The following is a 27,981-nucleotide window of genomic DNA, read 5'->3' on the forward strand; positions in this document are numbered from 1 at the left end:
AAACCTAAAACCATAACCACCACCATAACCATAAACACTTTGCTCGGCGTGAATCTCTAACTCTAGACATTAAATTGCTTTAAAATACCTTTCCTTGTTTAATAAAATCCTAATCCTTTGTTGAAACATTTAAATCAGGGGTGTCAAACTTATTTTCGTACAGGGGTCCAATGGAGAAAAACCTATTTTCAAATGGGCCCCTAAAATCATGGAATCTAACTCAAAAAGTGTCCCAGATAATATCAGTCAACTGTATTGTATGTGTGTGTGTGTGTGTGTATATATATATATATATATATATATATATATATATATATATATATATATATATATATATATATATATATATATATATATATATATATATATATATATATATATATATATATATATATATATATAATATCGCAGAGAATATGTTTTTCTCCTTGCGGCCCCTGTACGAAAATAAGTTTGATACCTACATAAATACAATAAATATAATGAAACTCACATATCCAGGGGAAGGAAAATGTCCCAATCAAAATATGTGGTTGTACAACAACTTTTTTCCGAAGAAAATGAAACAGCGTTTCACTTAGCGTCTCATGTAGTGTCTCATTTGGACACTGGGTTGCACTCACATGATGACATACAGGATAGAAGAAGGATAGAAGAAGTTGAAAACTCACCAAGAAGAAATCATGGTCACTTCAAATATGGAAGCGATGTGTGCGAATTGATGAACTGTAAATTACAGCTTCAACTGTAAAAAACACGCTTTTTCACTTTAGCATGGCAACTGGGCACTTCTGCAGTGCTCATTTGGGCACTGCTTTTAAAAGTTGGATTTTTTTGTTTATTGATCATGAACGTCGGACAAATGGGTTCTGTTCGAATCCTTTTTTTCAATGTTTCACAAAATCATCTTGTGAGCTGAATTAAAATTTGGATATGGAAATTTCCATATCCAGCCCACAGGTCCTATGTTTGACACCCTTTATGTACATGATTGTCATTCTTACGAGGAATTTGCATCCCCTATATACATGATTGTCATTCTTACGAGGAATTTGCATCCCCTTTTGACATCACCCTCTGTGGACGAGATATGTGACAGAGAAGTAAGTGAAGGATGCAGTTATTCTATTGTCTTTAAAAAAAAAAAAAGTTCAAATTTGATAATTAATATGTTCTATGTGATACAATCAATTAGAACGCAGCATTCTGATTAATCTTGCGTTTGTGGAATATGAATAAAGCTGCAAAATCCTCCCAGTTTTCATCCATTTCAAAGGGCGGCCATTTTGACATTTGCAGTCGACAGGAAAGGACATCACAAGTTCTCAAGGCTAACAACCAATCATGTCTCAGCTTGCAAAAGTCACATGATAAAACTGAGAAAACACATGAGGGATTGGTCAATACCTGAGCTACTGCGCCCCCTTGCATTGCTAAAACAAGTGGATTTTACTGCTTTAATTTCAGACAGCAAGAGGCAAAATGGCTGCCCCCTTAGACCGAAATGGAGGTTTCATATTAGTGCAATAGTAATCAGAGTGCAATAGTAATCAGAGTGCTTTGACCAGTGGGGGCATCTAGAACATTACGAAAAAACATTTTTTGACTTGGTTTCTCCTTTAAAATGCTAACCCGAGCTGCAGTGTTGTAATATGAGAACCTCCTGCATATTAACAGTCACATCAGGTCATCACAGAACACATGCACACACATTCACTGCTATATATCAAAATACTGCTTTTAATTTCACTTTGAAATTATATTATTCAGGCATTTCAAATACAGTGAAAAGAAAAGCTTAAATAAAAAACCTGTCCTTCAGACGCCCATGAGAGGATGGTGCTCTCGTGTGTGACATGACAGGTCGCATCTTAAGATCCTTTCTGCTTCCTGACGCACCTGCACAATGGAGACAGAAGAGGAAGAGAAGGAAGAGGTTGATGTTTAGAATCGTAATGGCGAATAGCTCAAGGATTTTTTTTTTTTTTTTGGGGGGGGGGGTCTTCAAGAAATCATCAGCAGTCCATGGAGGCACGTGGTCTTCCTTCATGGTCCCTCTTACTATGGTGTACATGGACAAATAGTTTGTCACTACTTTATGAAATGTTAATACATGTTAGTAACGACATCTTTGTTGTGTCTTGGTGGTGTATATCATATTATATATATATTATATATAGAAGGCCACAATGGAGATACAAATATATATATATATATATATATATATATATATATATATATATATAGAGAGAGAGAGAGAGAGAGAGAGAGAGAGAGAGAGAGAGAGAGAGAGAGAGAGAGAGAGAGACATAGATAGATTGATGGATAATATAACACAGTATATACATATACAGTATAAACACATACAGCATATGTAGTGGAAATATGAGCTGTCAAACTTGTTTCAGTTCATTATCAGGTTATCAAAAGGGCATCCCTAAACATTTTTTTGCCCATCAAGTTTGAACATCACCCGTTATGTGTTGATTATTATAGTGTTAATTGTTGCTACATTTGTTGCCTTATCACTGCTTGCGTTCTTGCTATCAGCTGCCTCAAAAACATGCTTGGATTTGGGATGGTAAGTTCAACTTGCCTGGGTTTGATGAAGATATTTTCACAAAATGCAAATTAGGTTGGTTTCATTTGTAACCCCCTTGGGGGTGATTTAGTTATAATAGGTTTCTCACTCATCTTTGAAATAGCCATGGAGTGACCTGATCACTGACCTAATACCAACCAGCACCACCTTTAACATAACCCATGGTTAAGAATCACACCACAACAAATGATGTAATTAATGAGTTAATACATGATGAATGCATTTTTTTTAATCAAGCAAATGTGGTAACACTTTAAAAGCCCTGATTTCTCATATATATATATATATATATATATATATATATATATACACACACACACACACACACACACACATACATACGCACACGCACCATTGATTAAAAACTCCAGCTCTCAACATTGCCAAAACGTGCTCATGTTTGGAAATTCTCCGGTGTCACTCATTTAACATGCAACACAACTGGTGTGCCCTTTGATAAGAATTCAACATGACTCATTCACTTTAGCAACTGATAAGCTGTTAGGGCTGGGCGATTAATCTATGTTCGGGATTCAATGCAGAAATTGATTTCATTTTTATTTTTTTAGGTGGCCTTCATATTTGAACATATCTCACTGCTTCCTAACATGGTTGTCAAGAGATGGCAAACAAAACATGAACTGAATCTTCATTTGTTGTACATGTGTGAACAAAGAGCCAGATTTGGTGAGATGAAAACACAATCTTGCGCTTTCCCCACCCCATTATCAACTTTTTTTGTGAGTTTTCATGCATTAAAGTACTTTTTTTTTAAATGTACACCCTCAATATAAATATTGCGATGATTATCGTACCGCCTGGATCTTATGATATTTAGATAATGTTACAGCCCCATTTTGAAGTTGTCACAGTCTGTAGGCAGACACTTTTTTCATATTACAGTGAAAACATACGCCAAGTTCTACCCGCTCTGAAAGACAGGCAACTCTGTTTATGTTGTTTTACTTTGCTAAGGTCTGCATTTAAAAATGGCTGTGAAAGGACACCATAAGGGGTGACACTGACAACAAACATGATGTTGAGAACTTGAGATTGGTTTGTTCAAAGAGGTAGAGCATGCTCGGTGTGTATATCCGAAAGCACCCAAGACAGTGATTCACATATGTGTTCCATTTTCTGGTGAAATATAAAATAGATTTACTGTATGAGTGGCCACACACACATTTTACTTTTGGCCAGAATGAATTAGAACACAGGCCACATATGGCCACTGGGCTGGATCCGGGACATGCCTGATCCACACGGTTAAGAATTTTGGGACCCAAGGTATGTGTAAACAAGTCACAAACGACAATTAGGTAACCTTGGCTTACATGTACAATTTTCAGGGTGTAAGAGAAGGGATAGGGTGTGGCAAAGCTTCCTCTTGGTTCAGACAGCTTTTAGAAAGAACATTTCAAATCGATTCATTTTACAACATGGGTTTTTGTGTGTGCATGTGTGGGTGGGGGGGTTAAGTAATTTTAGGCCCTATCACCCAGCCCTGCAAGCTGTTTGCATTTTCATTTTTCTTCAACATAATCACATCAATGACACCATAATGATTTTTTTTCACCTCATAAAAATATATCATAAGAAAATAAATAACGGATTTTGTTTTATCGATTCTTCCTTTTTTCATGTCCACATTTGACTCGCGGCAGGGTAAGCCCTGGACCGGTCGTCAGGCAATTCCGGGGCACGTATTGACAAACAAGCATTCCCACACTGGACTGGACGATTTCGAGCAGATTAGCATGTGCCAACTATCCGCTACGCTGACAATTCCTACACAAAAACGAGTTTTTCATGCGGAGAGCTGTCAGCGGCTCACGTCCATCGGCAGTCCCGGTCACGATGATATGACGTCCCGATTTTGATGCGGATGATGTGGCCACAGGTCATGTGACACAACAGTAAGGCTCGGGTCCTCACGAGAAGGAAAGGCACCAGTCTTAAGTCCGTGGCCGAGTTGCTCTCAGTTCTCCAGTGCAGGACGCCGTCTTCTTCTATCTTATGTCCCTTGAGCCAGTTCATAAACAAGCAATTAATGTTTAGCGCACGCTCGGTGCACAAAAGATCAACGACAATCAGGGATCGATAAGGCTTCTCTCCGTGTAAGGCTCCTTCGCCGCCTCCCGTGTGCTTTATACAGCCAGTTAGTGTGTTAGGTGGGAGATCAATAGCAGACAAGAAGTGAGTGAAAGTGAGAGACTGTGATCAATAATCACTTTTCAGTTTTCCCCAACTCCACTTGAGAGTGATGAGCCAACTTGAAGTGAGTCAATTCCTGGAAGGGAGCAGAAGCTAATCTTTATACCGGGGGTCCCTAACATGCCCCAAAGGAACCCATGAACAGCCCTTGGTCTTGTTTTAAAAAATAGCTCACCAGAGGTGGGATACTGTCATTTCTAAGAAATGATGGAGAGGTGCTCAATCATGGTTGATTATGAGAAATAATTAACATGATTAGTGCCCTCACATTGCTAAAATATATACATATATTATATATTAAAAAAAAATATCATGAAAAGGTCATTTGAGCAAGTTTGTTATTTCAGAAGCCTGTATGAAGTCAGTAGTCCTTCACATTAATCAGTACCTAAGTAGCTCTCAGTTTCATAAAAATTGCTACAGCCGCACTGTATAGTGCCCTTAATGTATCTCATACTACATCTTTAGTAGTGAGTGCCAACATTGAAATTAAAATAAATCTCATGAGGCAATGCACTGAGATTTTCTTCCCCCCTTTTCTTTTTTTAATTCAAAGATATTGTATTGGCACTAAACCAATTGATGTGTTGGGCGCCAAAATCTTTACTTGATGGTGAGCACACCATCACCACCGGGATGGACATAAAGTGCTCAACCTAAAACACTATATTAAAACTTCAAAGCATTCATTGACTATTAATTAGAGAAGTTTTACTCGCTAAGAATGATCTGTGAGTGTACTGTTGAGTCCGCTCTGTTAAAAAAAAGTTGTGTTTTTTTTTTTTTTTTTTTTTACTGCGAGGGACCGATTTGCGCTTACTGAGTTCAGTCCAAAGCCATATGGAATATAAAAGTATTGCTTTGACGCCACCCAGTGGCACTCAAAATGAACTATAGGACTGAGGAGTTGTTAAAAGACCTGCAGATTTTTGCTTCCTGGTCACCATCGAACAGTACGGTAATTAAAGAATGATTTTGAACACAGCCAGCGAAAGACAGAGTTGAGAAGGGGATTGAAGGGTCACTTGACCAACACTGACTTTGTCTGAACGGCCTCCACATTGGCGCCATCCTCAGTTCTCAACGTCGAGGAAGGTGAATTCAAGCTGACTGAGGATTTAGGGAGGCTGTACATGTAGACGGCGCTGATGACGAGCCCGGCGCCGGCGGCAAAGAGCGGGTCCACACGGAAAGCAAACAGGTAGATGGACATGACGGTGGAGATAACGATGGAGAAGGAGGTGGCAAAGCCTTTCAGGATGTTGTCGGCGTATTTGACCACCACGGCCACCAGGAGGCCGCCGAAGGCCTGGTTGAAGATGACGCACCACACCATCGGCGTGTAACCTGAGAAGAAGCCACGGCGGGCTACGGCGGCGCCGTCGTTCCAGAACAGCACCGACGTGCCGAGCGCCATGCCGAAGATGCCAAGTTGCACGTTGCGCACCCACACGGACGCCGAGCTGCCCTTCAGGATTTTCTCAAAGTAGACGCCGGCGAATCCCGACGACAGGCAGCTGATGACCACAGCCGACAGGCCTGCCACATAGTTCTGATTGTCTTTCTCCGTCTCCTTGTTACCACCTTGCTGGACCTATCGACCAATAAAAGAGTCACACAAGAAGCGTTTCCGCGAAAATGCATTTGATTTTGCCCAATATGCAGTCGGAATCAAGATATAGTGAACCCTTAGTCCCTGCCTTATGGTTTTTTTTCCTCTTACGATATGGGCCGCGGTGTTTTTTTTTTGTCCCCTCTTTATGCCATTTTTCCCCCTTATGACACCTCAGCGGTCAGTGTGCGTGCGTGACTGCAAGTCACTCCGCGCGCACATGTCTATACACGCGCCACTTCACTTCACTACAATGCTGGTCTGTTATTGGTCGGCGTCAAGACTCCCTAATATACTGGTCTACTATTGGTCGGCGTTCTGGAGGCACTAAGACGCTGGTCTGCTATTGGTCGGCGTTCTGGAGGCACTAAGACGCTGGTCTGCTATTGGTCGGCGTCACTCGGTCCAAAATGGCGGAACATTAAATCGTTATTCTCCTGTGAGTGCTTACAAAAACGTATTTATAGTGCATTAAAGTGCTTCATTCAAACTTGAATTGGTTAGCCATGGGTCCTAATATTGCTAGTGATGTTAAAGAAAAAAGTAAGAAGATGCTTTATATGGAAACGACGCTGGAAATAATCAAGAAATACGAAGAAGGCTAAGCTAGCCTATCTTAGGCTAGCCTACTCTCACTGGGGAATATGGCTATAACAAGCTCAGACCTCATTTTTCAAACGTTACATCACATTTAGATGCTTGGGAGCCAGATGCCGTATGGCTGTGCAACATTCAAAGAAAGGTTACAAACACAAAAACAAAAGCGATTTTCCCAGAAATTGTCCCTTGTTTAGTTTTGTGTACACATCTGGTTTAGTAAGTTATTAAAAAAAAAGCTTTTAGTTTGTCAATATTTTTTTCAAGTTTTGATTTTGATCATTTGTTTTTATTTATAATAATCTTTGTCAAATAATTTTTTTCTTTAGAATATGTCTTGTGCCCCTATATAGTCTAAATACAGTATACTGATGACTAGTGTGTTTGTAGACAAGCTTAAAAAAAATCTAACACACACAAGGATATTTATATTAGGACTGCACAATGAATCGAACTTTAATCGTGATCACGATTGTGGCTGCAACAATTAATTAAGCTTATCCTCTGCGATATTAACATTTAAAAGCAGGTTTTACATGTCAAATCAAGCACTTTGTCATTCTACCACAGGGGGTCAATGTTTCCCATATATTTGCATGACTAAAGTCTCTTCTTTTCTCACCCTTATATATGATTGACCAGAGTGAAATGGCATAGTTTCTCACCTGATTACTAATATATACAGCGTTACCTAGACCCAAAATTTGAATACATTTGGTTTAAAATGTCCAAAAAAGACATTTTAACTGCTAAGTGATTAGAAATTGCCTAAAAGTATATAACATGGTTGGTTCCAAGTAGGCTTCTTTTTTGGTTTGCACTCAGCGAGAAAGTTAGCTGTGTTGACCTGTGCCATAAGTTTTTGTCATGGCTTGGGTAAATTTCTTTAAATTATTATTGACTTTATCTATTTAGTTTACTGTATTACTATTATTATTATTATTTACCATATCTATTTAGTTTATTACAATTATTATTTGTAAGTATCAAGCCTTGAAGCTTTGTTTGTATACCGCTTGTTTAAAAGAAGAAAAATAAATAGACATTTTGACCAAGCACGATGACTAATCGTGATTTCAATATTATTATTCTGGCCATAATCGTACCGCTCTATTACGAATGCGTACCTACGCGCTGATTATACGCACTCCTGGTTATAACAAAGATACATACTCAGCTCATTTATGTGCAAGCATTAGCCTTAAGCCAGTCAACTTAATTAAAGGCTCAAATAAGGGATTGTTTTATATACAAACGTGTAATTCTCCTGCCGTCTCGTGTAGTTAGCAAGGTGAAGTGCTGATGCGCGCCTCAGTAAGTCAACCGAATAAAAGGGGAGGCCTCGCTATAGTCTAAGAAGACATGAGTGAAGAGGCGCAACCTACCTGTACAATTGCGACACCAATGAAAAGCAGCAATAGTGAAAACCACTGCACTTTGGACAGTGTCTTCCTCAGCATCAGCACACTAAAGAGTGCCGTTGTCAGGATCTTCAGTTGGTACGTGACCTGAAAAAGCAACCATCACAGTCAGAATCATCACCATCAAGAGTTTGTAGAGTTTTTGTAGACCTTAAATAATAATCTAGATTTTTTAATTGTCTCTAATGCAGAGCTTGTTATCATACTTAAATAATAAGTGAGTGCACTGAATGTGATATTTGACTTAAAACTCAATCATTGCCTTTGACAGCTGTTAAAGATATATGTTAACTGGAAGCCACTGCCAGCCAAGGTAAAATGGATATTTGATACCTACAGCCTCAATGAGGGATTGGTTTTTACCTAAGCAACGATGCTGAGAAACTGCCTAAACCTGAATAAGTTCATTGAAACTATGCAGTAAACTGAGCAAGAAGAAAAGTAAAACAATTCTTAAGCATTGTTTGTACGTTAGCATTTACAATGACTTGTGGTTGTGATGCATGTTGTGACCTGGTAGGTGGCAGCAGGCAGGTTGGAGACAGCAATGTACTGCAGGTTGTTCTGCAGTGTGTAGATGAGAGAAGGAACAGCGAGCTTCAGCGTGTCCCTGTATTGAACGAGGATGGTGTTCACCAGGAACGACACTGTCTCCTTTCCATTGACTGATGGGCCACGCGTATAAACACACACAAACACGAGAAACGTGGAAAAAATAAATTACTCGACAGGAATAGTAAAAAGAATAACTGGCGGTTACTGATTTTATATTTTCTAGTATTCCAAATCTTATCGAATTTGGCTTGTCATTTTTGTTTCCGTTTTTTTTTAGTAACACCTTGAGAATACTGAAATGATCAAAGGGAGACAAAACTTACACCTCTTCTGAATCAGGATGATGAGGAGACAGGCCAGCACCTTGAGGACCTCCGCCATGACCACGGCTGACGTGGCCAGGAAGCGCTCGCCGGGCAAAGTGCGTACATATTGGATACTGAGGATGAGCGATGCATTCTGAACCACCAGGACAGCCAGACTTATGTACTTCAGCTTGTGGTTCACTGGCACCAACGTCAACAAACAAGCACACAAACATGTCGTCATCGGTCAGTGTTAAATTTCCTTCCACATCTAATGGGCTTCAGTTCCAACCAGATAACTCAAATGGTATCATTCAGATTCTGTTCCACCACCTACTCATCTTTCTTGACACCTTTTTTTGCGGAGCACTCGTGTTTGGCTGGTGTGACTCCTTTCATTATCCCAACATTGAATCGAATCACATATGTATGATCTGGGAATGCATTTATTTCCAACAATTCTGGGGAAGCATTCACTCAGCTCTCTGTGGTGCTTTGGGATACGAGATTCAAGGGTCTCATGAGATTTTGTTTTTTGACATTTGAAAGAGACTGTGCACACAGATGATCAATGTTTTGTCAATATACTCCTAGTGGACAGGAAGAATTTGGGGACATGGTTGACAATTAGAGAAAACGGCTCACAATATGACACCAAGGCTTATTCTTTGCTATTCGTCTACTTTTGTACTTCTCTGTTTGAGAATCATGTTCTTGAAATAGTAATGAATAAAGACAAGAAATGATTGTCACAGTACCAAATCGAGGTCAACAGGTCAATCAAAATGAATCATCACCTGATTTCCCAGCAACCGTGACGACATTTTCAGTCAATAGCTGCTAGAAAATATGCTTTTAAAGCGAATTAATTATTTACATGTTCAAGAAAACATTGTTCAATAATTTTTTATAGGAAAATTTTAAAAATATGAGATTAATTAAAGACATATTTTTTTTATGAAAATGGCAAAAATGTAAAGTATCCCATTAAATACGTAACTTGAGGTACCACTATTAATGTAGAAAGTAGGTGGTTTGTTTGCTAGATTTATTATCTGTAAAGCCCCCTCCCCCCCAAAAAAACAAACTCGTTCACTTCCGTAACACTCCCACAAATGGGTGTAAGTAGTAACGCGACTTGCAGCACCTCTCCACGTAAGCACCAGCTCACCACTTTTTTTTTTTCACCTGGTCACTTCACGTTGTACCACAGTGACGTCACGGCTGAACGACTAAGTGTTCGTTCTAAAATCTCGTCGATCGAGTTTCCGGCTCGTTTACGGCATGTAATACACTAAAACTTTCAGCATCACATCGTCTATAAGAACACAAAATTCAATTTTGCCCACAACCTGCTCTTACTTTCAATGTGGCCCCGCCTCGTCGTCCTGTCCTCGGCCAGGTTGGGTTTTCCATCAGCCATACTAACGCATGCCCAGCTAACGCCCCGCAGAGGCTCACGGCGTCGAGACAAATTGTAAGCCCGGCCGTGCGCTTCAAAAAGGCTGGCTGACGAGCGTTGGGGTTCAAGAGACAGACTTAACCGGGTCGAAGAGTTGCAGCAACACGGAGAGGTCGCCGGATACGCTGGAGGAGGCAGTCCGCCAAAGAACGGTGACGTTCAGATGAGCAGACTACTCGTTGCTGAGTTGGCGCGCGAGACACCTTGGCATGACGTGTCACTCTGTCTGGATGTAGTCTTCGGAAAATAATCCTTATCAAACAAGCCGAACGAGTTTCGTATAAAAGTGATACCTCTTCACTGTTGTTGGAAACAACATCGATCTTGGTCGTCTCAGGGCGTACCAGTGATTCTATTGGCTGCTGAGCTAGAAGGGATTCCTTATTGGTTGTTGAGAATAAATGGGAGGGGTCTCATTGGTGGACAACTATTGGTGGGTCGAGGACGTGCAGATCAACCCGCCATCTTAACCCGGAAGTCCCCCTGAATTTTTTTGCGGAACACTGATATTTCTAACTCGATGACAAAAGAAAAAACAAATAAAACAGTATGAATCAACTTTTAACAACTGTTGATTATTTTAACGGTATTTAGACTGGTTACAGCTTAACAGAAAAAATAACCTGGTGCCTCAAAGTGCCCGAAACAAAAAAAATAATGCTGAAAATTCTCATTTTACTGTTCGCATGACAAAAAGCCTTTTTCCTGGGGTCACGCGCACCCCCCCGAGGGGGCCCGCCCCACTATTTGAGAAGCACTGCGCGAAACCCTGGTTGTTAGCTTTAGCAATATCATATGTCACCAGGTACGACAAACAACTATTGTCGATGTGGCGGTTGCCAATGTAAGTGCCGTTCGTTTGCCTGAAGATAACGCTGTTGAGTTGATAGTCAATTCAACTTTGTCCAGTTCGATTTTCATTTTGTATTTCAGTTTGAATCAGCTAGATATTATTTCTAAATCCACCAGAGTAATAGTATTTCTTTTTGGACACATTTCAACCCCTAAGTTTATTTAAGGTCGCTTCCGAGAAAGTAATGCTCTCGCTGTCATTACGTCAAACGCGACGGCACGCTATTAACTTAAGATTTAAAAAGAAAGTGTTCTCCAGCTTTGTCTGTAGCAGCCCAAAGTGGTACGTATATGTTTATGTTTTGTATGTAGCCTATGTGCATTAAACGTGTACAATGTTGGCCGTAGCTGATATATTTTTTGTACGTGACAGTTCAACGGCGTGAGCTGTTGGAAGAAAGTGACCATCAGTAAATATCGGTGCCTTGGAGTCTCCTTTTTGCGGACAAAGCCGGTGTAATCGAAATTATCAACAGTAATAAACTGTTAGATTAGATTAGCTCATTTTACAGATCAATGGTACACTTTTTCTTACATGATTTGATAAATGAATACATTTACTCGAATTACACTGTAAATAACAGTCTTGCAAATCCGCGCTAATGTTACCTTTCCCCTCAGGAGTAGAAACTGTTTAGCTAGCTGTTACTGCTGACCACGAGGACAAACACAATAATGTAAACAAGAAGGACAAAAAATAAAAAAAAAATCATTGTCTTTTTCTAATTATATGCATAACAGGGTCGAATGAGGGAGAGGGAGACATTCAAGTAAAGCTAGCTAGTTTATAAAAATACGAAAAATACAAATTCTTGCAGAAAAAAGCTTGATGATGTAAATGCCAATGTATACCCTCTGTGAGCCATCACCTTACCATGGTGGACCGTGGAAGGGTATGCGTGTCACAGTGATCGGAGGAGCGAAGTTGTCACCCGTGACAAACAGGTCATAGGTGAGGGACCAGACTAAGCGCAGCTAATATACCCAGGACACAGCTCACCGGGGCTCTCCTCTGGAGCCAAGCCTGGAGGTACGGCTCATCTGCGAGTGCCTGGACCTGCCAGGTCTGCACCCGATGGGGCCCCGGCATAGCCCGAAGAGACAATATAGATCCCCCTTCCCATGCGAGGGGTCAAATGGTTCGGCTGCAAAGAGAGCTGGGTGGCGGCCAGGGTCGGGGACCTTGGTGCATTGATACCCAGCTGTAGAAGCGAGATCTTGGGACATGGAATGTCACCTCTCTGGCTGGGAAGGAGCTATATCTAGTTGAAGTTCCAACTAAATATTGTAGTCGGACTCGCCTCCACACACACCTTAGGCTCTGGTACCAAACCTATCAAGAGAGGTTGGACTCTCTTCCATTCTGCAATTGCCCATGGTGAGAGGCGAAGAGCAGGTGCGGGCATCCCTCTGGGGACTGATTGGGAATTTGTACCCGAGCGGTGCTTTGTTATTGGGCTTCTCTGCTCGTCATGGAGGGAGAAGAGAGGGGCAAAGCTGTCAACTAATCACCAATAGGTGTTGTGTTTGCTCCGATGGTGGGGGAGGATGCCAGTCAGACCGAAACGGAAGACCCAAACGTATCGTGAGGTTTTGAGGGGAACATCTGGCAGAGTTACCTTTCAGATGGAGTTTCAACTCTCACCTCCAGCAGAATTTCTCCAAAGTCCTGGGGGAGGCAAGGGACACTGAGCCCGAGTGAACCTTGTTCCGCGCCTCCGTTGTTTTAGGTGGCTGATTGGAGTTATGGCCGCAAGATGGTCGGTGCCAGTCGTGGCGACAATCCCCGAACCTGCTGGTGGACACCAGCGATAAGGGATGCCGTCAAGCTGAAGGAAAGTCCTATCGGGCCTTTTTGGCCTGCGGGACTCCGGAGGCAGCTGACAGTTACCGACTGGCCAAGTTGAATGCGACTTTGGCAGTCGCCGCCACAAAAATTCGGGCGTGGGAGGAGTTCGGTGAGGCAATGGAAAACGAGTTTTTTCGCGAACAAGTTGTGCACTTCCAATGGCAAGCCTGCAAGTGTCATTGCGCAGCTTTTCAAGAATCAGCAGCTCATTCTGTCAAACATTTTTCCTCTTTTTATTCCAAGAAAAAAAAAAGATTTCATCCCAAGCAATAAAATAAAAACAAACTTATATTATTAATAACAACCATAATCAATCATCAAGAGGATAAATGCGACAATTCCGTTTTTGTCTCTCAATTGCCGCTTTGTCTCCATGGCGATATTGGTCATGATCAAACATGCAGCTATTGACAATGATGGAGGTAAGAAGACGAAGACAGACATTTTAAAAAATAGATTTCCAAGCGATCGATGGGACGCAGTCGGCAACGGAAAGTCCGTTCAAGTTGTACAAGGGGTAGACGTCAGGTGTCAAGAGTGAAGCATGGGGTGCTGCTGTCTTCTAGTCAGATTAGCCTTGCTCACACTTTATTGTGCTACATGTTGAAAAACAATCTTTCTATACAAAAAAAGAAGGGAAACTTGCTTTGACAGTCAGCATAAGTTTAATGGAACGCATGCTAATGCTAACTCGTCAAAAAGAACCGCTACAACTGAGCCGCACTAAAAAACACTACAATATTATGTTGTAGTTACGCTAGCTCACTGAAGTAGAATGGAACAAATATCTTGAGCGTTGAAAACAATTCAACCAGTATAAATTTCCCTTTGTCCCAACTAACTGCTATCAGATAACACGGCACTCAGAAATCTCAATTTTCACAAACAGTAGATTAGCATAGCAGCCAGTTAGCAACTACCCTTTCCATTGATGACATCATCACCATGCATCACCTTTAAGCTACTGCAGACAAAACAAACTTGTAGGAGGGCTGACAACCAATCAGCAAAAATGCAGGAGCTGAGCGCAGTGACCGAGAGCTCCTCAGAACTCACAATAAAGTTTGGAAGAATGGGTTTTCAGACAAAATTTTAGGATGAACCTCAATTGCACAATTAACTTTCAGGTGATATTGACAGGAGTCTTCTTAAATTCCAACAATATTCCCGTTCTCTCTAAACTCAGTGGTTGCATTTGTTTATTGCCTTGCAATAGCAAGGAACTGAATTGCTAGGTATCATTTTGGTAATACAATGTCAAAAATGTCAACAGCATGATGAAAAGAACCGTTTAAAGAAAATTCTAACTGAACCAGGAAATGTATTGGTCCATTCCTGGATCAAATACCTGTAAATTTTGCCTTTCAGCTCCTTCTGAGAACAAGTTGTGTCAACAATACCGAAACATTGAAGAGCTGGACAGGAGGATTCAAAGGTTCGCAGGTCAAACGGTTTTGCCTGGGAAGGTCATAGTAAATCTTAGGTTCCTTCTAAAATTTGCCCCAAAGACTCATTAACTTTTGTGATCAGTGCAACCTGTGCAAACCAGAATAAATTACAAACAAAATTAATCAAAAATCAACCAAAGTGAGCTCACGTGACAACATTGTTTCCTGTGGCCAAGCGTCGGCTTGTGGTCATTGATGGTCAGTGATTATATATGATAATGCAGCAGAAGAAGTGCGTGTTTTGTTCCCATGGGTTAGCTCTTTCACGTTACTTGAATGTTCGGTTAGCGTGCTCCTGACTGCCTCATTCAGCCAGAATCCACTCAAGTTCCCAGTTGGAGGTAAAGACGAGGGGGGGAAGGGGTTACAGTTAGAGAGAAAAAATAACTGCATTTGTTTCTTCTAACTTTGTCTTCAGCTGTTCGCGGGGGAAGACGAGGGGGGATGGTGGGTGTCGCAGGTCATATATGTGCATCCATCAGCTGCTGTCGGGCGACGGTTCTCGCTCTCGATGCGGCATGCCGCCGCTTTGATGTTTCATGCTGTCCAAATATTCTTGTTGGGACACTGCCAGGACTGATGCCAGGATTTCGTCATCCTCCCAATCACTCAGACCTGGGGAGGAGAAACAAAGAACACGGGTGTTTACATAACATGTAAGCAACGTATGTACCCTTGAGGTTTCCTACCAAATGCTGTAGGTGACATCTCCTGCATAATGGCTCTGTATTCTAAATGATGACGACTCTGATTACTGGGACCTAAACACACAAACATAGCATAACACATATTAAACGGTACCTTTGGTTGTCACATGAAAAGTATTTGGAAATATTGCATAATTGCTACAATGGCTGCATTAAAACAAGCTTATGTAACTAATATGTCCTAGTTGCCATGGAAGCTAACATGTGAAGGTATATATCGGTTTATATCGGCCGTATTCTTACTTGCAATAATTACCGAAAGAGTACAAGGTAGAGGGCGTTTGCCAGTTGGGTGTTCGCAGCGAGGGCCTGTTATAGCTAATAGTAGCTTGTGTTAGCTGAGGTTGTTATGGTATTCATTTCAATAAAAGGAGAGCAGACTGAATCGTTGTCTGAGTCTATCCTTGTTCACACACAGGGATATTACTAAAATGGAAAAAAAGCATGTAAAAGTTATGTTTCCAGATGATTCTATTAAGAATGGCAAGGTATGGACCCTGTGCGCACCGGTGAGAGAAAAGGTATTCCACTTGACTGGTTTATTAATTGCGGTCTTTTGGTATATATACACAATCATAAACTCGGCGGAGCAAGAAAGCTGCACAACTTTGGGTATTGTGGCAAAATGAACACGAGCTACGGCGCAAAGAGAAGGATAAACAACTGCTTCGGGCACATTCACCATTACACTGATAGGTCACGATGTGGGAAATCTGAAACACACTTAACTCAGCCCGCAACAAACATCAACAACTTAAGGATACCAACACAAGAAAATATGAAGAGTTTAGACTCTTAACTCTTCAATGAAATTGAAGATATTTTGCTATAGTTTTTACATAGTTGCCAAAGTGTTGGTGCATATTATACACGGTAACATGAAAATACCAGGATTTGACCCCAAAATTAAGGGTGCGTCCTATACATAGGCGCGTCTTATATATGGGCAATTACGGTCATTTTGATGCATTGACTCATAAAATCGGTTTGGTGGATATTTTTAACAAACTAATTCATTTTTGGATTTTCTACAGATGTTATTACACAAAAGTGTTCTCGAAAAAGGAAAAAAATACACAAATTTAGCAGAAAGTATCTAGATATTTGCCTGACATTTTCCACACCTCTGCAAGCAGAGTCACCTGTGGGCATTACCTGGTGCACAAGGTGAGGGCGGTTTGTTAAGAAGGAGGGCGGCGCCGGCAGGGGAAGGCGGCTTGATAACGGTTGATGGGGCGCTGGTGAGGTCCGAGTGGGAGGGGTCAGAGTCACGTTGCCGTGGCGACCGAGCAGCCCAGTCCTCCAGGCCACTGGAGGCAGCCGCCGTGGCCGAGCTGCAAGTGGCGCTGGCTTTCCTGGGCTGAAAGGGTGGGGATTACAAATAATAAATAGGAATTACGCCATGCATCTCTAAAGCCATTTGAGTTAAAAAAAAAAAAAAAAAAAAAAAAAGCTACCAGAAATGGGACACTTATTTAGAGGGGAAAGCCCGTTAAGGCAGGCAACACGGGAGGGAAAACGGCTTAACGGTTTTGACAGATTTGGATGGTTTTAAATAACCGTGACTTTAAAAATCACAATATGTCGCCAAGGCGGCTATCGGCACATGCCAAGTTGTTGGCAGTTGTTGGAACGTACATTTATGAGCCAGATTCTCAGTGGACAGAAAATGTTGCGTCCGAACAGCTTAACACGGAGCGGAGACAAGATCAATTTAGATTAGGAGAAGCGAAACTATATAGGCTGCGTTTATTAACCTAGCGTCATCGTTTGAAGAAAAAGAAAAAGAAAAATCACTCGTCAGCAGCAGCTACTCTAACAACTGTGGGGCTGAATGCATCGCACTGTGGTGGCCCAGAAGTGCAAAACAAATGAACAAATTGTGAAATGGTTTTACACTTCATTAAACAAATTTACATTTCGCAAAACAGATGAACAAAAGCTGAAACAAGTGTACGTTTCACAAAACAAATTAACATAAGACTAAACACTTTTACGTTTCAGCTCAAAACATCGCTCTCTCCGTTATGTGACATCAAGTCTCTTCCCGTGAATCAGCAAAGTGGTCCATACCATTTCCGGGTTGCCTTCATTGTAATTTGTTCCAGCTTTTGTAAATGTGTTTCCCTAAATGCATGTTTTGACTTTTGGTATCTTGTTCTCTGAATAGTACGTTTGTTTCGGGTTTTGGTCATTTGTTCTCTGAAAGGTAATAGTGTCTCTCGTCTTTTGTTGAAATATTTTCTGAACTGTTAATTTGCTTCGTCTTTTATGAAAATGTTTTCTGAAATGTAAATGCGTTTCGGCTTCTGGTCATTTGTTTTCCCAAATGTACATTTGTTTCAGGAAACGTAAAAGTGTTTCACAGTCTGCAGCACCTTTTAAAAATTCGCTGAATAACAATACCAAAGGACAGTACGATGGATGACTTGCCGGAGATTCCCGAAGGAACGCGTTTTCGTTACCAAATGCATGGGTCTAATTAAGAACCTGGGTAGGTGGCATAAAATGAATAAATAAAGTAGTTATGGCTGTGAGTATTGCTGGTATTAATATTAATGATTGTTGGCTACGTCTACCTCACATGGTCTCAAAGATGCACAGTATTGTATAAAAAAAAAAACATATTAAAAGAAGATGTAAACTACAATATCCAGTGCGGTGTATGTGTGTTGGGGTGTCTTTTTAAGAGGCATGGCCTAGTAAGTGACATCATTTAAATCAGATGAGAAAAAGTAATCTGCATATAAGTGCCTGTGTGAATTTTGGTCTAATGCAGGACCTTGTGAATGTTTGTTAATCAAGGTCACATTACAACTGTTTTGCTTCACAATGTTCTCGTCTGTATCCAAAGCCTTTAAATACTGTAAACGAAGTTCCAAGAAAAGTAGATGTCATGGCACCGACCTGTCGTGCTTGCTTCTCCTGGTCCCGAAGCCACTGCAGGTATGACTCCCTGGCCACCTGCTCCTCGATGGCCTCGCATGTGGCCTCCCAGTCGCTCGCTCGCTTCTTGTCTTCCAGCATCTGCTGCTCGATCCATGACTCCTCGGACGTCTTGATGGCCGACTTCATTAGGGATTGGTCTGCATACTAGGGACGTCATATAATGGGGTCAGGATATGTAATGTGACTTTTTAATTAGTTGTATCTAAATAGTTGTGTGTCAGGAGTGCCTGGCCATCAGTTTGTCAAAATAAACAAGTCGATTTTCAGTTGTTTGACTGAAATGTGGTTTAAAAATAATCACAGGCAGCCCACTTCTTAGCTTTAGTATACTGCAGAGTAATTTGTCAAAAGGAGGTGTGACATATTTGTTCAAGGGCACTCATTGGTCCTATAAATGCTGTAAGCGTAAGCACACAAAAAGCACGTGCGTGCGTGATGGTTCATACCCCAGGCTTGAAGGCGGGTAGGCCAAGGCCCACGCCAATGGTGGCCTTGTTAGGGTTGACCACAGAGTTGTAGTGGATGTTCCGGTGGTAGCTCACTCGGATGGGCTCGTCATTATTTTGGTGGATGCCGTGGAAGGTGTTGATTGGCTCTGTGGTAGAAAGTGGTGGGATTAGCACACATGCACCTGATTGGAAGTTACAATGAGGATAACAATTCTGTAAATTGGGTGTCAGAATCGAGGATTCTACCGATCATGCCATCGATTAACTGGATGAAAATGGATTTAGTGTTAATAAACACCTGCATAGGAAGAGCATGTATATTTTTGCCCACTTGGTCACCATCCTCACTGTTTACCGCTGTACCCGTGTCTTTGAGCGTGTATGGCTTTAAAAGGCGGGTGTGTGTCTTTGAGCATGTATGGCTTTGAAAGGCGGGTGAGTGACGTTGGCGTCAGCTGTTACCTCGTGTTGGCCGTCTGAATTTTATCTTCACGCTAATTTACTTATACACGGAGTTGTGTTGTGTGCGACTGGAGCAACGTCAGTCCATGTGGATATATTATCCCTGCGAATGTTTTTGCTTCAATCTCTTTTTCTTTCACCTCATAACAGAGTTATTTGAGTAATCAGCCTTAAAAGTAATAAGACGAAAACGAGCAGAAGACACCTGTGCCATACTGGTACACCTCCACTGGCCTGTTGTACATCTCGGCCATGGCCTGCATCTCAATGTGGTTGCCATGGCAATTGTTTTTCCTCTTTCTGTTGATGTACGTGGTGAAATCCTCCGTCACGTAGTTGGAGAAATAGTCGGCATTCTTCATCTGTGAAGAAAATGTCAGATTTAGGGAAAATCCATACAGCTCACGAAATATAATAATTATCAATACTATTGCAGCATAACATTTTTGTCCACATTTTTATCACAGCCATAGATATAATGTATAAATAACATAATAATAATAATACATTTCCTACATTACTAAATCCCAACTAATATAGTATGCATCTCATTCTTGATTGCAGAGCCAGTTTCTGCAGCAAGGGATCGGACTGTCAAGGTCCCAGCCCCTGGCCTCCGCCCAGCTCACACCGCAGGGCCTATGGGCCCTCCCACAGGTGGTGAGCCCATGGGAAGGGGGACTCACGTAGGCCTTTTGGGTTGTGTTGAGCTGGGCCTCGAGGGTGCAGGCCCGGACACCAGGCACTCACCAACGAACCCCACCCTCAGGACTGGCTAATGAGGGGGGCCTCGATGACCTACGTCCAGGCAGGCGGAACCTGGGTCCATTGTTAAAATTCATCATAAATGTTCTATGAACTATGCTTAGTCTGGAACTCGTTTGCCATGGGTGACCTTGCCAGAGGCCAGAGGCATAAAGCCCCAGACAACTTAGCTCCCTTAGATCATTGCACAGCACAGAAAATGTGACAGCTGAGGGAGGGGTAATCAAATCAAATCAAATAATAAAATATAATCTGAAAAAATTTCCATAGTGATTTAACAAGTATGCATTTGTTTGATTAATTAAGTTGATCACATGTGCATTTTAAAATATTTTTTAACTCTTGTACATTGAGGAAGTACCACTTACCAGATAGTCCATACAGTGTTTCCTCACCACTTCGTGCATGTCCTGATCACCATATACCTGGTCGGCTGACAAAGCACACACACGTATTAATTTTACCAAATACTTTTCCAGGAATATTACTTGCTGATGGCTCTATGTGTTGCTAAAATGGCTAAATGTTGTCGGCATTGTATGTCATCAAATATTTCACTATTCATTATTAGTTTTTTTATAACAAGTTTTTATTTTAAAGAAAGCCACCTGGGTGCATGTTTTTTTTTTTTTTAAACCACTGTTGCAGCTTTTGCAAGACAAACTTGACTTCATCAGCAGTCTTTTAGTAATATGTACTTCACTATCATGACTAAATGTTTATTAATGGCACTATTGTGTTTGAAATAAACTACTGTTGTGTAAAGTATTAACTGTTTTTAACTAATTTGACCACCAAAAAACAGAGCCCATCACTTGTCTTACCAACTGCATTCGTTGACTGTGTGACAGAAAATCATTATGTGTCATTTCTTGGGAAAATGCATCAAGTTAAGTGTTTTGAGTTATTTTTCAAAATTTGCAATTTTTTTTTTTTTTTTAAGAGTGTCATTTTTAAAGAGTATTTGTTTTTGCATGAAATTGCCACAAAATGAGGCCAAAGCAACACCTTTAAAGGGCCCGTATTGTAGAAATCACACTTTTTGGAGCTTTGAACCATTTCACAATGTTAAATATACTACCTTAAACAGGTGAGAGGCGAGGTTTCAGTGAACAAGCTGTTTCACTTCCCGGTTAAAAAACCAGACACCCACAAAACTCATATTTCAAAAGAAATTGGATTTCTATTTAAGATAAGATTCACAATATTTCATCATTAAATGTATATATTTAACTGTGTAAGGCTCAAAATACCATCATACAGACCCTTTAATGGGATTTGCTTTGGCCTGAGCATAATAACAGCAAATAGGCAACTGTTATAATGTTAGAATAATGGAGGATGGGTTTGAATGGAAAGGAATCAAACCTGCGAATAACATTTTTCCCATGGGGGTGGGACGGGAGTCAAAATCCAATCCCATGTCACCACCCTCTAACTGGGACACTACTATGTTAAGTTTCCATATGCTTGGCTTTTCAAAAGTCAGTGACACCCGGTGGCCATCCTAAGAAGCATTTGACTCACCGACTGCTCTGAAGAGACACGCGCCGTCCTCCTTCATTTTCTTGATGACGAAACCTTTCTTGTCGCGCAGAGCTTTTTCAAACCAGTGCTCTTGCTGCAAACACACATAGAATGAGAATTATTGATTCTCATTAAAACAGCGAAGAGTGAAACACATCCCCCCATCCATCCGTTTTCTATTGCCACTCATCCTCACTTGGGTCACAGGCTTGCTGGTGCCTATGCCAGCCGTCTTCGGGCAGTAGGCGGAGAACAGCCTGGACTGGTTGCCAGCCAATCGCAAAATATACGGTGGTATGAAAAAGTATCTGAACCTTTTGGAATTTCTCACATTTCTGAATGAGATCACCATCAAATGTTATCTGATCTTTGTTAAAATCACACAGATGAAACAACGGTGTCTGCTTTAACTAAAACCACCCAAACATTTATAGGTTTTCATCTTTTAATGAGGATAGCATGCAAACAACGACAGAAGGGGGAGGAATAAGTAACTGAACCCTCTGCCTAAGGATACTTAAAGAGCAATTGAAACCAATTTTTACCAAACAGTTTAAGCCAAGTGTGTGCTCAATCACTGATCGTAGTTTAAAGCTGCCCTGCCCACTATAAAACACACACCTGGTAAAAATTGTTTTGATGAGAAGCATTGTCCGATGTGCACCATGGTTAGCGCAAAGGAGCTGTGTGAAGACCTGCGATCAAGAATTGTTGGTTTGTATAAAGCCAGCAAAGGATACAAAACCATCTCTAAAAGTTTGGATGTTCATCAAGCGACAGTCAGAGAAGTTGTCTACAAACGGAGAGAGTTTGACACTGTTGCTTCTCTCCCAAGGAGTGGCCGTCCACCAAAGATGACGACAAGAGTTCAGCGCAGAATACACAGAGGTAAAAAAGAACCCTAGAGTGTCTGCTAAAGACTTACAGAAATCACTGGCACAGTCCGATATCTCTGCACACGCATCAACTATATGTAAAACATTGGCCAAGAATGGTGTTCATGGGAGGACTCCACAGAGGAAGCCACTGCTGTCTATAAAAAACATTTAATGTTCGCTAAAAGGCACTTGGACACTCCTCAGAAGTTTTGGCAAAATATTTTGTGGACTGATGAAACCAAAGATGAATTGTTTGGGAGGAACACAAAACGTCATGTGTGGAGGGAAATTGGAAGAGCTCACAAAAATCAACACCTCATCCCCACCATAAAGCATGGTGGAGGGTGCATCATGGTTTGGGGCTGTTTTGTGACCTCAGGGCCTGGAGAACTTGCAATCATTACTGGAAAAAAAGAATTCAAAAGTTTTTCAGGATGTTTTACAGGAAAACCTGATGCCATCTGTCAGACAGTTGAAGCTAAAAAGAGGATGGATGCTGCAAAGAGACAATGATCCAAAACACACAAGTAAATCAACTTCAGGATGTTTTCAGAGGAACAAAATACACATTATAGAGTGGCCAAGTCAAAGCTTGAACCCCATTGAGATGCTGTGGCATGACCTCAAGACAGCGATTCATGCGAGACATCCCAAGAATCTGACTGAACTAAAGCAGTGTAAAGAAGAATGGGCCAAGATTAGTCCTGATTGATGTGCCAGACTGATCTGCAGCTACAGGAAGCGTCTGGTTGAAGTTACTGCTGCCAAGGGGGGAGGGGGGGGGGCACAAAATATGAAATGTGATGGTTCAGTTACTTATTCCTCCCCCTTCTGTCATTGTTTGCAAGCTATCCTCATTAAAAGATGAAAACATATAAATGTTTGGGTGAATTTAGTTAAAGCAGACACTGTATGATTTTGACAAAGATCAGATCACATGTGATGGTGATTTAATGCAAAAATTTGAGAAATTCCAAAGGGTTCAGATACTTTTTCATACGAAAGTACTGCATAGAAAATCCTCTTTACAAGCTGTTACCATGATGACTGTTCCGACGATTTACCCTATTGAAATGAGCCTTCAAACAGCATATCTCTGTAGTATTTTTACGTACAAGTATTTTTACAGCAAAAAAAGTGATATTTTTGGTGGAAGAGAGTTTTTAGCATTTAGCACAGATAATCTGAAACACAAATAGAAAAAATTGCTCAAATCCGGAAACAGAAATGCCTCATCTGCAAAACCATTAGTACTTCTATCGCCAAAACGACAAATATACCTTAATATCGAACTCATACGTTTGAAATATAATAAATTGAAACTTACAGCATTCCTGCTTGATAATTCACAGAGGATAGCGTCAGATAGCATACTGTTCGATTATCGTGGCCGTATGCACTCGGAAATGTGTTAGTGGCAAAACCAAAAGTACTTCTATCGGGAAAACCTTTCCTTTACACATACAAAACAATAATCATCCATCGAAACAGAACAATCATTTAACAATACAGAAACTATTTTCTTAGCATTATTTTAAACAAAAAACATCCCGTTGAATTAGCCTTAAAAGCAACACATTCACATTGATTTCTTCATATGGCATTAACTTATTCGCAAGTCCTCCCAGTTTTATACTGTGTATACAGTTTGTGCCTGTCAATGGCAGTGAATAAGTTAACAAAAAAAAAGACAGCCTGTTCTTTGCCCACTATCATCATTGTTATGAAATTTAATATTTGAATGACTTACAGTCATCATACACCTGTCGAATGTATCAGCATGCATTAGCATACAATGCAGGCATACGCTGCAAAGCTCTATCAATCTTGCCTGTTACTTAGTTTTTAAGGTGTTTATGGCCTCCTTAAAAAAGCCAGAGGCATTCCTGCACCGGATACCTGACAATTTAGTGTACCCATTGGGAAAAATAAGTAACGCCAAGTGTGGCAATTGTTAATGCTCTGCAAGACTATAAATAACGCTGGCAACCAAGTGAGCTCCTGACATAAACACAATGTTTTTTTCTGAAATCCTGTTCTATTGCCCCCCAAAAATGACTTAATTAAGTTGACATTGTATTGTATGGTGCCTGCTGCCAGCATTTAACGGTGGCTTCAGCATTATAGCAGCGTCTAGCATAAATTGGCAGCTAGCAACGCTCAAGTGCGCTACATACTACAGTATACTGTATGTAGCTGTTTCTATTGGTGACTTTTTAACAAACCAAGCTGACTAAAATGTGCTGTTTCAGTCTGCAGCGTTCTGACGTCACATCATCTCATAAGGGGAGCAATTTATCTAAAAATTCACAAATATTACTTGAGGAAAGTGGTGTAATGCGAAGCAGCATTTCAATTTTTGTGAAAAAAAAGTTGATCGACAAAATTTTTTTAATAGTTGTTCAGTTGAAATGTGCTATTTGGTTATCTGTATGTATAATTGTTTTTTATCGCGCAAAAAAAAGTTTATTTTTAGGCCGAAACCTGATTATTCTAACAAATTTTCAGTAGGCTGGCCGACTCAATAATCACAGTCCTTAGTTTATTGTGTTGTTTGCAAATGCCAATCAATGTATTTTGATGACGTCAAGCTAGCGTTAACATCTCATAGTTATGAATCAACTTTGCAGCAGAAAATTTCAAATAATTCTATGCAACAACGACATAGATGAGGACTATCTTGCTTAACCTAATCTGTTGCTCTTGTTATTAATGTTCCCTGGTTCACAATACCTCCAGGTCAAGCCTGTCATTCTTTCTTTATAATACCCAAAGATTTTAATCATACAATTCTTAAAGCTTGCAAGATCCACTGGCTTTCTCTCTCATTTACATCTTTCTACATGTCTCGACATCTGCAGACATTGACAAATGTAACGAGCCTATAAGCCTTACGATTCAGGCAGGGGTAGGGAACTCTGGTTCCTCGAGAGCCATATCCTGCCTGTTTTTCACTTTTGACACACCTGACTGATGATCAGGATAGTTATCAGGCTTTCATAGGGATTGCTGATGAGCTGATTATTTGAACCAGGTGTAAAAGGTGCTGCAGACATTGAAAATAGGCAGGATAAAGTTCTTGAAGAACCGGAGTTCCCTACCTCATCATAACTTCACATATTCCTGCAGATGATAAAAGCTCAAATGTCAAAAAAAATTCTCTGACATTTGGCAAGGCAGAATGACCGAGAAAAAAAACGATTAATTTATGATTATAGCCTTATTCTTTAACTCAATAGAAAAAGATACAATGTGAATAAAAAAACTGAGGAGAGACAAAATGCTGATTATTATTTACACTTTGTTTAGTTGTTTGAAAAAATAGAGGTGGTGGAAACTCAGTTAACTTGTTATTTGAGGAGCTGTCGAATTCATCGATTTTCTGTTGCAAAAAACCATTGCAGAGATGTGCTGTGGGGCCATTGTTTTGCTGGATTACCGTGCTCATTGACAGCCCAACCAAGCATTCTAAACACAGTTCTGGTAAAAGGCCTGAAACGTCTAACATAATGGATGTTTTCTCAATCTGGTCCTAGTGAAGTTTTTTTTTTTTTTTTTGGGGGGGGGGGGGGTAACTGAATGTATACATTTGTACATCGAATGGCTGATAAAATTAATACCTGATAAATCTGCTTAAATACAATAACGAGGTAGTTGTACTTCGTTACTCACCATCACAATCGCTTTTTTTTTTTAAATGTTGTTGAGCACAACCTCATGTTTCCGTGGCAACGCCGTGATTGACGTGAGCCTAAACATGCGCCATTCACCCACTCCCACGGATCGGATCGTTCATCGTCCAAGGTGCGACCCGGGTCACAACCCGCACACGGAATCGGATTTCCGGGTCTTACCTGCTCGGCGGTAGCCGGGTCAACGGCCTGCAGTCGGGCGGCATTCTCGTACTCGTCCTCGCTGTTGTTGCCTCCGGCTCCCTCGTCCGGCTCCTGGCTTGAGCCCACGCCGCCGGGACCGCTCACGCCGGCCTGCCCTCCTCCGGCCAGCGCCGCCGAGCCCGAGCAGGTGCCAGCTTGCCGCCGCCTCTTACTGAGTCCGGGCCCTGAACAACAGCCGCCGATGCTACCGCCGCAGCCTACCACACCGGCCTGCACCACCGGGCCGGCACCACCGACGCCGGTGCCGTCCCGGCCGTCGCACGGTACCGCGGAGGCCACGGATCCACCAGGCGGTGGAGAGGCCTGCTGGGGCCGGGAGCTCGCCTCGATGCTCCGCCGCTCGTCTCTAGCGGAGGGCGGCGCGGGCTGGTAAGTCCACGGCGGAGGAGAAGCCCGCGGTCGGGCTCCAGCCCTCCCCGAGTGCGGGTGCGAGTGCTGGTGAGGGTCCGCGACGCTCCGTCGGTCGCTGTCATCCGCGTGATCGGCGACCCCGACCCCGGAGCTGGGTTTCTTTTTTGGCAGGATCGTCATCGTGGGGAGGAGGAGGAACGGGAGCAGGAGGAGGAGGGGTGGGGTGGAGGGGTAGAGGGCGACGAGTCAGTCCGCCTTTTTGGATCAAAAGATTGGCTGTGTTCGGCGTCGAGCAGGCTGGCTAGCCGCGAATCATCGAGCGAATGTTTCCCGTCGACACCACGACGATTCCCATCGACGTCTGGACGAAACACAACATAAAAACATACAAGAAAATAAACGAAAATACGTCTCCGTCTTCCCGGGCGAGAGCTCGTGCACAAAACATCAACACTGTCTGACGGGCCTGTCTGCGTCACTTCCGGGTCAGACTGCGTGCTTACGTCACTGTGTCAACGTTGCTGGCCTGAATGAAAAAAAAAAGATTTAAAAAAAATATATTACGCCAAAAGCTAGACATAGATATGCCGCTAATCTGTTGACTAGTATTTAGTGCTGATGACACGAGCACACCGCAAAATCTAATGGGTTTATTTATTTTTCATGTCTGTGTTTTTTTTCATCATTTAAACATAATTGTCGCAGTAACATTGATAAAAGTAACAAATGACAAATTACGTCATAGAAAAAATGTTCTGCTCTTCAAAATAGTTTGAAAATATGGATACTAGTTGAAACATTCAAATATGACTAAATTTAGACTAAAAAGTAATTATTTTATTTTAACTCGTGTGTGCCACAGTTATTAGTACCCCAGATCAACTGTTGTTTTCCTCTTTATCAGACAGTGACAAGACTTAAAAATTGAAGAATAAAACGCGTGACACTGAAGTGACACTGAAGGCGAAAAGATAATGCCTTGAAGGTTTTAAGTCTTGGGACTATCTGATAAAGAGGAAAAAAACAGTTGATTTTAAACTATAGACAGAATGAAGGTTCTTCATGTTACTTTTGAATTTT

General features: G+C 41.4%; 2 protein-coding genes and 1 long non-coding RNA gene across 4 annotated transcripts; 1 reads left to right on the forward strand and 2 right to left on the reverse strand.

Annotated features, from left to right (window-relative positions):
* Window positions 1–1,720: 1,720 nt before the first annotated feature.
* slc35a2 (solute carrier family 35 member 2) lies at window positions 1,721–11,052 on the reverse strand. The gene is made up of 6 exons (XM_088402526.1): window positions 10,669–11,052; window positions 9,325–9,507; window positions 8,960–9,111; window positions 8,411–8,533; window positions 5,857–6,410; window positions 1,721–1,899 (listed from the first exon to the last, which is right to left on the reverse strand). The coding sequence occupies exons 1-6, from the start codon at window positions 10,727–10,729 to the stop codon at window positions 1,872–1,874; spliced, it is 1,101 nt and encodes a 366-aa protein (XP_088258652.1). The 5' UTR covers window positions 10,730–11,052; the 3' UTR covers window positions 1,721–1,871.
* Window positions 11,053–13,678: 2,626 nt separating this feature from the next.
* otud5a (OTU deubiquitinase 5a) lies at window positions 13,679–27,370 on the reverse strand. Its single transcript, XM_088402474.1, has 9 exons — window positions 26,509–27,370; window positions 21,777–21,870; window positions 20,618–20,682; window positions 19,690–19,846; window positions 19,020–19,168; window positions 18,532–18,717; window positions 16,780–16,984; window positions 15,607–15,678; window positions 13,679–15,532 (listed from the first exon to the last, which is right to left on the reverse strand). Exons 1-9 carry the CDS (start codon window positions 27,079–27,081, stop codon window positions 15,396–15,398), a joined length of 1,638 nt encoding a protein of 545 aa, XP_088258600.1. The 5' UTR covers window positions 27,082–27,370; the 3' UTR covers window positions 13,679–15,395.
* LOC148427395 (uncharacterized) lies at window positions 15,311–21,017 on the forward strand. 2 transcript variants are annotated; one of them, XR_015863739.1, is made up of 4 exons: window positions 15,311–15,573; window positions 17,971–18,118; window positions 18,479–18,738; window positions 20,049–21,017. It is a non-coding gene; the product is annotated as an uncharacterized LOC148427395 (long non-coding RNA). The 2 variants fall into 2 exon arrangements; XR_015863738.1 differs by having other exon boundaries at window positions 17,971–18,738.
* Window positions 27,371–27,981: the final 611 nt, after the last annotated feature.

This window comes from Hippichthys cyanospilos, chromosome 2, assembly GCF_059441005.1.
Source record: "Hippichthys cyanospilos isolate Australia breed blue-spotted pipefish chromosome 2, RoL_Hcya_1.0, whole genome shotgun sequence".
NCBI lineage: Eukaryota > Metazoa > Chordata > Actinopteri > Syngnathiformes > Syngnathidae > Hippichthys > Hippichthys cyanospilos.

What these genes read in the sequence shown, in the direction of transcription:
- slc35a2 (XM_088402526.1), bottom strand. Translation starts at nt 10,729, where the DNA reads ATGGCTGATGGAAAACCCAACCTGGCCGAGGACAGGACGACGAGGCGG. An exon ending in CATCCTGATTCAGAAGAGGT is followed by an intron (nt 9,112 to 9,324) that starts GTAAGTTTTGTC and finishes GTGGCCCATCAG; the next exon opens with TCAATGGAAAGGAGACAGTG. An exon ending in TTGGTGTCGCAATTGTACAG is followed by an intron (nt 6,411 to 8,410) that starts GTAGGTTGCGCC and finishes ATTGGTCGATAG; the next exon opens with GTCCAGCAAGGTGGTAACAA.
- otud5a (XM_088402474.1), bottom strand. Translation starts at nt 27,081, where the DNA reads ATGACGATCCTGCCAAAAAAGAAACCCAGCTCCGGGGTCGGGGTCGCC. An exon ending in GGTGTACCAGTATGGCACAG is followed by an intron (nt 19,169 to 19,689) that starts GTGTCTTCTGCT and finishes TTTCTACCACAG; the next exon opens with AGCCAATCAACACCTTCCAC. An exon ending in TACCCGCCTTCAAGCCTGGG is followed by an intron (nt 18,718 to 19,019) that starts GTATGAACCATC and finishes TGACGTCCCTAG; the next exon opens with TATGCAGACCAATCCCTAAT.